At 40.7% G+C, this 11474-nt stretch overlaps 1 protein-coding gene and 1 long non-coding RNA gene across 4 annotated transcripts in view; one reads left to right on the plus strand and one right to left on the minus strand.

Annotated features, from left to right (window-relative positions):
• LOC310836770 (cysteine-rich hydrophobic domain-containing protein 2-like) overlaps positions 1-1965 on the minus strand; it is a 31624-nt gene extending 29659 nt beyond the window's left edge. For both annotated transcript variants that reach the window (XM_083722630.1, XM_083722629.1), the window contains exon 1: positions 1795-1965. In XM_083722630.1, the coding sequence (XP_083578756.1) occupies positions 1795-1964 (170 nt within the window). In that variant the 5' untranslated portion in view covers position 1965. The remainder of the gene's footprint in view (positions 1-1794) is intronic.
• Positions 1966-2152: 187 nt separating this feature from the next.
• On the plus strand, positions 2153-7916 carry LOC310836800. Of its 2 annotated transcripts, none has more exons than XR_014560197.1 (3): positions 2153-2291; positions 6073-6456; positions 7013-7916. It is a non-coding gene; the product is annotated as an uncharacterized lncRNA (long non-coding RNA). The 2 variants fall into 2 exon arrangements; XR_014560198.1 differs by having other exon boundaries at positions 6073-6237.
• The last annotated feature ends 3558 nt before the right edge of the window (positions 7917-11474 follow it).

Genomic DNA, 11474 nt, shown 5'->3' on the forward strand with positions numbered 1-11474 from the left:
TAAAAGATGGTTCCCTTGTTGTATTAAGATGTTCCTTTTCTATTCAGTAGCACAGTATACAACACTGACTATCATGAACCATTTTTGGAGAAGTGAGAGTAAAATTCAAGAGCAATATTAACAAAGAAGTGTAGTTTTCATAGCATAAAATATATTTATTAAATAAACAATACATGTATTTTTTTTCAAATGACCCCATTTTTGTAAACTATCAGCAGTTATGTGAGACTCAAGAGTTTTTGTTCTGATCCAAAGAGAACAACTTCTGAACTGTTGCTTTACTGAAAGTATCAGTCCTGTTCAGTTGCTAAACTTTGCAATATTTCAATAAATTTTATGTACTGCTCCAACCTATTTTTAATTTGTATATTGCTTTTAAAATGTTGGTTGCTTTTAATAAACATGCTGCTAACATTAAAATGGAAAGGTGGGATCAAAATGCTGTTATGAATAAAACATGCAAAACCCATATAGCTGTGCCTTTTGCCTTTACTGCAGTACAGAACTCAACTGGCTAAATTAAGCTAGACGAAAAGTTAGCAAACCAACCAGCCTAGAGGGGTTGATTCTATTTTGCAGTCATTCAGAAAAACCCAGGATTCTTATGACAGCATGACCAGATTGTTTGGAGCTGTCAGTTTACTAGTCCTGCAGGCCTCAAATCAATCTAATTTTACTTGCCTCAATAGTGTTTTATTGGAGTAATATAATTATGGGTCCTCTCCCCAGCCCAACTTAGCAATTTTTTAGAAAAAGTTTTAAATTAACAGGGTTTTTGTTTTTTAATGCAACCAAATGAGAGAGAGCCATAACTGAATCCCAAGGCATCTAAGGGAATGTGGCAGGTGTCTGTGTTGTGGGGTGGACTTGTGCTTTATACAGTATTTATTGTAGGTTGACCACAACTCATTCAATTAAGCCTCAGTGTGTTATCTCCAGATTTGCTTCATTCCGCAGCAAACCTCTTTTCCCCCTTCCAAGCAATAAAATTGGGCACTTGTCATATATCCATTATCCACACGTGCGCGTATAAATCTGTACCCCAAACAACTTCTGATCTGAAAGCCCTTCTCCCGTTCCCAGCCCGCCTCCTCTGCTGCACGAGGATTTGCCAGAAAAAGGGCGACAAATGAAAACACAGTACAAAGCTGCTCATGTGGATCGCAGGGCCCTAGTGCCGAGTGAGATATTCCAGGAGGGACCCCCCGCATAGCCCTCCCGAGCTGCAAGCACTTCCAACGAGAATGAATTGAAATGTGCTGCAGGAAGGGACCTCTGCACCTCCTCCTTCGCAAGGTCTCATCCCCACGAAAGCAAACGAAAAGGGCTGCACGAATGGCTCTCTGCACACACTCAGGGGCTCCCTCTGCTTCACGGAGTTCCGAAGCATCTGATGAGTTGAATGAGGAAACTGCGCTCTCTGCACCATAGCTGTCAACCTTCCCTTTTTTTTGCGGGAAATTCTCTTATTCCAGTGCCGTTTCCCGCAGCTATCCCGGATTATTAGATATCCCATAGACAGGTGAGGCTGCTGATTCCTTATTTTCAAATCCCTTATTTTCAACTTTTCAATTTGATAGCTATCCTCTGCACTCCCTCAGAGGCACTCTTGGCACCAGGGAGGCCTGTAGCCAGCGAGCCCAAACCCCTCCTCCCCCACAACCCTCACCCGCGTCACCGCCGCCCTCCCCTTCTTCCCTCGCCCCGCCCCCTTTCGCCCCGCCCCCTGCCCAGTCCCGTCAGCCAGCAGCCACCCTCTCCCTCTCCCCGTCACCCCTTCCCCAGGTTCCTTACACAGTGATTTGCCCGGCGCCCCTCACAGCCACGGGTTCAGGCGCGTCCTGGAGCCGCGGCAGCTCCTGACTCCTCACCACAGTCTCGGACTCCTCCTCCTCTTCGTCTTCCTCCTCCTCCAGCTCATAGATAGTGTCAAAGTCAGCCATGTTGGGGAGCAGGACGCTCATCGCCCCCCCTCCCTCTCCGGCTCGCGATCTAGAAACGCGCGTGCGCCCCGCTCGCGGGAGATGGGGGGGGGTGGCCCAGGTTGGCGGCAGTTAGTCGCTGGCTCGCGGGAGGCCTGTAGGCATGCGCCGAGTGGGGCCGCCGCTACAGTCGAGGCTTTTGGAGACGAAACCGAAGCTGAAGACAGTTCAGAGGCCGGGAAGCACCTGAAGAAGTAAGAGGTGGTGCGATTTCGGCTGCGACGACCCACATAGCCTGGTCCTGTGAATGGTTTCCCGGCTTTCTGGGTTGAGAAGTTGTCTTCATCACCCAGCAGTGGAAACACGCAGGTGGTTTGACAAGGGGTAAGGAGTGCGGAAAAAAATCGTTGGCTGGCACGTCAGATGAAAGTAAAAAGCAGCCAAGTGAGAAACTGAGCTCCTTGCCACGTGGAAGAACGGAGTTTCTTCGTAAAACCCACACCCCCAAAAGCAGCGGTTCTCCACTTGTGGGTCCCCAGATGTTGGACTACAACTCCCATCATCCCTGAGCTCTGGCCTTGCTAGCTAGGGGTGATGGGAGTTGTAGTTCAACAACATCTGGGGACCCACAGGTTGAGAAAGGCTGCCCTAAAGGCAGTGGTCTTTAAATTATTAAACAGAGACTATACCTATCTGTATAAAAAGCAAGTAAATGCACAATCCCAACTGCTAAAGGAAAGGCTTGTGGAAAAAATGAATAAATATCCTCTTCAAGGTCTCCACCTTCTCACAAAGCAATGAGCAATAAAACTATCCCCCCCCCCAAAAAAAAATAGAAACCACAAATGTTGACTGAATTATTGTATCTTTATTATTATTTGGTTCATTTAACTATTTGTTAAATGCAAAAGAGAGAGTTGGCAGCAACTGAGGTGCAAATGTGGACTGCTGTGGCAAAACATGCCTCACTGTTCACGAGAGAGAAGAATATAGAGTGTAGTCCTTTGTGCAGGATCCACTGGTTGTGGAGCTATAGGATTTGACAAAAGCCCTGCTATGACAGCAAAACAGTAGTCTGCCACCAGTGGAATATATTGGCAGCACCATTCCATCAGTGAAGGTATGTTGACAGAGGGAAGTCAGCAGCAGCATAGAAAAACACTCTGCATCCAAGAGATTGCCAGTGTGATTCCCGGCAGGCACCAGTGTGCTTGCCAGTACCTCCTATAAAGGTAAAGGTAAAGGTACCCCTGCCCATACGGGCCAGTCTTGACAGACTCTGGGGTTGTGTGCCCATCTCACTCAAGAGGCCAGGGGCCAGCGCTGTCCGGAGACACTTCCGGGTCACGTGGCCAGCGTGACATCGCTGCTCTGGCGAGCCAGAGCCGCACACGGAAATGCCGTTTACCTTCCCGCTGGTAAGCGGTCCCTATTTATCTACTTGCACCCGGAGGTGCTTTCGAACTGCTAGGTTGGCAGGCGCTGGGACCGAGCAGCGGGAGCGCACCCCGCCGCAGGGATTCGAACCGCCGACCTTTCGATCGGCAAGTCCTAGGCGCTGAGGCTTTAACCCACAGCGCCACCTGCGTCCCCCTAGTACCTCCTATGGCACTTGCTAAATGTCTCAATAAATATCACCTCAAAAATCTATAGAGCACAAGACACTGTTTGCTCTTCTTGCTTGGTTCATATTTGCACTGGCTTAGCATCCTCTACAAAGAACACTTCCTTAACGTGCCCACATTTCATTAGGTGTCATTAGGCAGAAGAAGCGTATAAAAAGCTTTCCTCTGAGTGCAGCAGCGGCTGACACTGGTGCCTTTCCTTCATTAATGGTGTGGGGACATGGCTGCACCATTTTGTGGGCCCTTTTCTGCTCTTTTAGATGTGGCAGCTATTTTGTGTGATGTCACACATCCCACAACGGCCAGTTAGTTGTGCCACACACCCTCGACAGCTGTTATGTGACCAGGGTCTACTGCACTAATACACCCATTGGCCTCCAAACATTGGTGACTCCTATTTGATGTATGTTACACTCCTTACTGCTTGATAATGCCTTTATGGATGGCATAACTTTATACAGGGAAGCTCTTTCCCATTGACTTAAAAATGTTGCATAACAGTGCATAGGATATGGTGTAATTCAGCACTCAAGAGCAGCACAACGCCACCAATATATAAAACCCCACAAAAGGAGACTAAAACTCAGGTGACAGGACATCTGCCATATTGCCAGTGGCGTAGCGTGGGGGGGTGCAGGGGGGGCCGGCCGCACCGGGCGCAACATTTGGGGGTTAGGGTTAGGGGGCGCAAATCCACGGGTTAGGGGGCGCAAATTACTTGCCTTGCCCCAGGTGCTGACAACCCATGCTAAGCCACTGCATATTGCTACATCTCTGGCCTCACTAGGGATAACTTTGGTAATGGGAGAAAGGTCTTCACAACACATGGGAATGGATGAGTTTGCTCTGTAAAGAGCCCTTTGCCTGTATTGCAGCTGCAGGGGGAAAGCAGTCAAAGTGGATAATAAGGGTGATCCGTCTAATTTTGTGCCAGATTGGTAGGTTCAGGCCCCAGGCTGCTAGTTGGTTAGCCCTTGTTCCAGACAGAAGTAGAAAATTCAATACAATGACTGCATTTATTTAGGAACATGTTATTTACCACTATAGCTGTAAATCTGTAATCATGTGGTAGTCTTCGTCTTTGACAATCACTCATAGCTGAGTAAGATTGTCTTCCATGAACACCGTTTTAACTGAGACCGAAAGTGACCGTAGAGGCCAATTCTGGATCCACACATCCTTCCACAGTGGGGAAATAGGTTTCCGGCTGGGAGTTGATCACATTGAGGGTTTGCCAAGCGTACCTTCCTCTTAGCACATTTCTCCCTTTCGTCCTGTGGTAGTCCAAGGTACATAGTATGCATTTTATAATTGTGTTGAAATGATATTTTACAACCATAATTATTTTGACAAAAATAAAACATTTCCTTGCCGTTACGTATGTAATCCTCCAAGACATTGCTGAAGAATCACAAAGAACCACAAATGAAATAACATAATTGCATATTTAAAAAAACTATTATTAACTCAGAAATTCATCAGTTTATCCATGATACAAATTTATAATAAAAGTTAAGCCAGTTGAAAATACAGTCCTGCAGGATTGAGAAAATATTGTATTCAAAAGATTTTAATAATCTCCATATGCTTACTTACAGTGTGGAAAAGTACTTTCATTTGATCATGTACAATCTTATCAAAATGTAATCCTAAACATGTATACTTAGCTCAGAAATAAGTCCTGTTGAATTTAGTGGGGTTTACCTCAAGATAAATGTGGCTGGATTGCAGCCTGAGTGTAATGTACTTCTATTTTAAACCATATTTTAATTAATTGTTTGTTTCTGTTTTTTCTATTACGTTTTATTGTAATTCATATCTGGTGTTAGCCACCATGAACCCGGCCCTGGCTGGGGTATAAATAAATTTATTATTATTACTACTACTACTACTACTACTACTACTACTATTTTACTTCTTTTGAGAAAAGCCTTTTCAACACAAATTTCCAGTGGATTGGCTCCATGTATTTAGAAGTCACTGTTCAGACATTTGCCTAAACACATCAATGCTCAACATTTCAAAAGGGTAGGATCCATACAAAAATTCTGCCTGCAATATTTGGTCCCCAACGTTCCTGGCATTGTGTGAGGAGGGGTTTAGGGGCCTTATTCATTTACTTTTTTTAAAGAAAAAGAGGTTTACAACAGTATAAAATAAAACATTAAAATTTCTGATAAAAAGTTAAAAGCAGATATTAAACATATTTTAAAATTTTTTGAAATCAACACTGACTAAAAATAAATAAAACACATGTAACTTCTACAGTGTTGATTTGGGTTCTTAACAAACCTTTCTGATCTTCCCAGGATGTTTTGATGTGAAAGTTTTGGAACAAACTGTAATGCAAAGTATCCTTTAAAGTAGTTCCCTAAACTCCATTGAGGTGTTAAGATGAAGCACATGCCACACAAAAGAGCAGCAAGAAGTTCTTATTGAGACCTCAGTTCACATTCAGACACACAAACCAATTGGTTTGGAATTTACAAGCCCTAAACAAATGTCAACTTCTCTTTCATCTCCAGGAAAACAAGCGGACAGAAATAGATGGATGCCTAATTTCTTTTACTGATTTCTGCAAAATCTCAGAATGGAACCCTGTTCAACTGAATCTGGAAGGTTTCTTTAAATAGTGCACTGAGACATATTTCGCTAAAATAGCTAAATCCTTTTGAGTGAAATCCCTAAAGGTGATTGTATAATTTCCGGCTACCTACCTGAATCTGTATAATTTTTTTGTTATTGCTCATTTAATTATTATAACTTGCAGACCAGTCATATGAATATTTACTTTTAAATCACTGGAACTTAATTCGTTAAGACTCCTTAACAAGTCTGCACAAGTGTTCACTTATACACACAGTTACTTAGAAGTAGATTCTTCAGATCTCACAAGGACTTACTTAAGGGTAAGCAAACCTAGGATCAGTCTGTAAGGCTGCTATGCACATTTTATTGGGGTTTAGCCCCTTGAATTGAGTGTGGCTTCTTCATAAGCATGCATAGAATTGGTATACTTGGGTCATATTTCATCCAATGCTATTCATACTGAAGAGCAAACTAGTTGAAATTAAGGATACAAATAAATATAGGCTTCAGCTGGTTTACTCTGAGTATGATTCAGTTGGATACAACCCATAGTATGTTCACAGGGCATTTCAAATGCTCAAAGCAGTTCCTATGCATTGGATAAGATTTGTTAAAATATCTATAATTTCTGAGTAAGAAAAACCTTTCTGTGACAGATAATTGCATTTCAAGTTACAAAGTACAGTATAAAGTCTTAAAATTGCAAATGCAAGAGATAAAATTTAAGTGCTCTTATTCTAACACCTCTTTAGTAAATAAGAATAACAGAGATGAGGGAGGGGGAGTTTAACCTATTCCCCCCTCATAAAATTCACAGAACATTTCTTCTAAAGACAATAAAGCTGAAAGAAACTTTTTTTTTTATTTGCTGTGAAGATTAGCACCCTTTCAGGCAATTTAGCTGCTGAAGAAAAGAGAAGGAAGACACGGTTCTGCATATCAAAGCTGTTTAAAAGAAGTGTTAAAAAGGTCTGTGGCTCACTATGAGAGGTCTTAAAACCAATGGCACACTTGGCTAAGAGAAAGTTGGCACAGCTCACTTGCATTGTGAAATTAATATTCAGATTATACACATTTTAGAAGTATAGGAAGTTCTGTTATATCAGTTCAGACCATTGATCCATCTATGCTGATTTAGCAGGGAATGTCTAGGGTTTCAGCCAGGAATATTTCCCAGCCCTTAATGGAAAGGCTAGGGACTGAACCCGGGACCTTTGTCTGCAAAACATGTGCTCTACCATTGAGCTATAGACCTTCATTTAACATACAGGAATATAGGAAGCTGTCTTATACCGATTCAGACTGTTGCATAATTTAACTCAGTATTGGCACTGACTGGCAGTGGCATTCTAGGGATTCAGACGCATTTCTCTAAGCCCTACCTATAAATGCTGGGGACTTGGCCCTTTTGCATGTAAAACAGTTGTACTACTGAGCTATAGCCCTTCCCCTATTTCTTGTGCCTTTGCATTTTTATAAAAAAAATAGGGGAGGGGCTTTTATTTCATCTTTTCAGCAACCCATTGTATATGGTCTTGTAGCTTTTTTTTAGAGAAACCATAGGTAAGGAGTTTTGTTTCTCACCAAGCTTCCCATCACCTGTGTTTATTCCTCAGGAAGACCTACCGGTAGATTTCTGATGATTCCTGGTTCTAAAACACTATTGTTGCAGACCATATAGAATCTATGCAACACATCCTTGCTTAACCAATTCCTGGCAGCTTCTTTTATTGGGCAAATATTTTCCCCTCCTGATGCTAACTTCTTTTAAATTATTTTTTTTTATAAAAAATTGCTATTCTGCCTTTCTTTTAAAAGAGAGCTTTCCAAACTTTACATGTTAGTGACACACTTTTTAGACATTCATCATTTCATGACACAGTAATTCAATTTAACTAGCAAACTGGAGGTTAAACTAACCCCTTTCCAGCCCCTAGAGGAGTTTAGGGAGTGTTTTTGCAACACACCTACACACTGCAAGCGACACACTAACATGTAGCACAAACACAGTTTGGAAAACTCTGTTTAAAAAAGTAAACCAACCCAAACCCTTCAGGTTTCACATGCATGGTTACCCTTGGAAACAGATGTCTGGCACTCAGACCCTAGGGGGAGAACTTAGACACCTCCTCCCCTTGCCCTTCTTCATCCCCTACCCCAGCTTGCTTTGTCTTAAATGGAGCAGTTATTGGGTTTACTTACACAGTAGTTATGTGAAACATATAAATCTGCCCTGTGCAAATGCCCCTGCGTTAAAAAAAGAAAAGAAAGATTAAGTTGTATCCAACATAGAGGACTTTTTGTCTATAAAATGTATGTTGTTGATTGTATTTAGTATTGCATCTTAATTGCAATATGCAAAGCTCTATACGGTGGTACCTCTAGTTACAAACTTAATTCGTTCCGGAGGTCCATTCTTAAGCTGAAACCATTCTTATCCTGAGGCCCGCTTTTGCTACTGGGGCCTCTTGCTGTGCGTGTGCCTCTGGCACGCACTTTCCATTTGCATCTTGGAGCAAAGTTTGAAACCAGGAGCAGCTACTTTCGGGTTAGTGGAGCTCGTAACCTGAAGCATTTGTAACCAGAAGTGTTCGTAACCATAGGGTACCACTGTATTGTAATGCACATTATACCCTCCAACCTTTGTTAGACTCCAACTCCCATCAGCGTCAGTTAGCATTACCAATGGACAAGGATGATGGGAAGCTGTAGTCCAAATCAGCTGAAGGCCACTATGTTGGCTACCTCTGCACTAAGAGATAATCTAATAATGGCAGTAAAATGTCTGGTAGTGATTGGTTGAACTGTTCTAATGCCACAGAATCTTAGATTATAAACAGAACCCACTGTCGTGGAAAATCTCTCATCTCACTAAACGTCCCCCTCCAAATATACAGAAAAATAAATGAATACCAGATAAAGCAAAGGCATGCAGCTGGAGGTGTGAACTTTTTTTGCTGCAGCAAAGGGCCCTTTGGTTGAGCTATACCATGTTTATAATATGTATGACATCTTACATAAAGTGAATGAAAATAGAGTGGTCAGATTTGCCTAGAGGAGACATGGATTCAAATCTCTGCTTATATAAAAGTTAAATAGTATTATTTTATAATGAAGATACATTCCTCTGTTTCTCAATCGAAGGAGGCCTTTAAGAGTGTCTTCCAACTTGTTTTCTGTATGGGAATTCTGTTGGTGATTCTTTTGAAAGAACGCACACCGGAAATATTTCATAAGAAAGTCTTCCCCAACCTGGTGCCCTCTAGTTCTCTTGGCCTCCCATCAGCCCCAGCCAGCACAGCTGATTAAAACTATAGTTCAAAACCAGGTTGAGGAAAACTGATGTATGATGATAATCCATATTTCTCAGACTTTCTTAGTGAAGCCATGACAGAGATGAATTTTATGTATTTCATGAGTTTCTGCACTGTTTTTCAATAAACATTTCCAGGGCACTTTACAGCAAGAAATAATGAACAATGAAAACAATTAAAGTAGCAAAAATAACTTTATTCTTTACACCAGTAAAGCAGCAGGTAAAAACAGCATTCTTCAAATCTGGAACTATACTTGATGATCTGATAAAGTTAATAAGTCTTTACTTAGACTTTGTTATTTTAACTCATGTGCAACTGCTTATTCTACATGCCTGTTGTATAGTTTTGTTCTTCTTTTAATTTTTGTCTGTTATAATTGCTCTCTTTTATATACATTGTAAAATTAAATAATAATAAAAAGCTAAAGAAAAATATCAAGTATTTAAAATTCCATAGATATTAAAATCTCAATAGATGTTTGGAAATATAAGTGTTTGCCTGGGACTAAAAATACGTTAAATTAGACAAGTCTCCTTGGGGTGCCACAACTGATGTGAACCAGTTCTATCAGGTCCAAGCTCAGTATCCTATCTTCAGTCTAAACCATGCAAGCACAATAGTATTTTGGCTTATGTTTTATACTATTTATTTTTATCTTTTATTTACAGGCATTTTAAGAACCTGGACTTAGACTCACTTGAATCTGTATTGCCTCCTAATTGTTTTAAGCAAAACTAGTAACGAGAAGTACAAATGTTTTGGCACAAGAACAATCACCAAATGAATCTCAGCATTGAATGATAGTAGCCATTAGTAGCAGAGTTGTTTTACAAGCTAAATTGATGGGTTTAGCATCTTGTAGGATTAGTCTACTGTAATTACCCTTCTCCTTGGTACTCAGTGGCACACTTCAGGCACAATTTTGCCAAACTCAAGCACCTTTAAGTCTCAAAAGTTTTAATGGGAGATATTTAAGCATGTGCTGAACTCTGCCACTGAAATTAATCAGCATGAAAAAGTGCGTAACTTCAGCTTAATTCTATCCTTGCTGTTAACCTTGCTAGAATTGCCAATGTTCCATTATTCTTAAATTCAACATACACAAAGAAGAGATTAAATCTGGTTTACAGGCTTCCATTAAAACAACCACAACAACCCTTTCTGCTTTAATTTGGGCCTTCAGGAATATATTTTTAAAACAGATGGCAAAATGTCTTCTGTAAAGCAATAAGTCATTTATTAAATAAACAGGACACTATAATGGGGAAAATTACAAATTATGGCAAATGATCTTAAGGCACTTCTTACAGAAGGCAGACATGCTTTTCATTTGCATCTAAGTCAGTAATTTATTGTACTTACTGAGTGATACCTAGATAAGTCATAGAGCTGATCCATTGGGTATGACTAATGCTGGATAGCACCCAATGCATGCTTTTTAGTTTAAGCATGTTAATATGAGGTGAGATTCCTTAAACATTAGAGCATCATGAAACTTAGCTCAGCTGTATCAGTCAACTAAACATTTGGGGGCAGCAAAAAAAAAAAAAGCTCTCATAATGAATATTTTTTCATACATTAAGAATATCATAGGATAACTTTATTGGAAAGACTGTATTCTAATGTAAAAAAAAGAAATGCTATTAAGAAAAATAGATTTTTTTCATAATACTCTGGCTCATGCTGCAAAGTGCTATAGATTCAACATCTTTCAAACCTAAACAAATGTATAAAACTTTGAAACTTGCAACTTTGCGAAGGTGAAGTTATTTCAAGCTACCAAGATTTCAGCCTTTAGAAGTTGAAATTATGTAGATTTAATTTGCATAAGCACAGAATTTTCATTTCTAAATAAAGGTTCCAGCAAAGAGTTAAGAAGTTTTAAGCTCCACTGATTTCAGTAGGAAAGTTAAGCACTTGCTTAGTGCACTTTCACTCTGTGAGAGGAATGAGGAATAGATATGTGTGGGATTTGAAACTTCAGCTGGATCATGCCAAGAGTTCTACTAGAGAAGAAAAGA

The sequence above is a fragment of the Podarcis gaigeae genome (genome assembly GCF_964106915.1).
Source record: "Podarcis gaigeae genome assembly, chromosome: Z".
NCBI lineage: Eukaryota > Metazoa > Chordata > Lepidosauria > Squamata > Lacertidae > Podarcis > Podarcis gaigeae.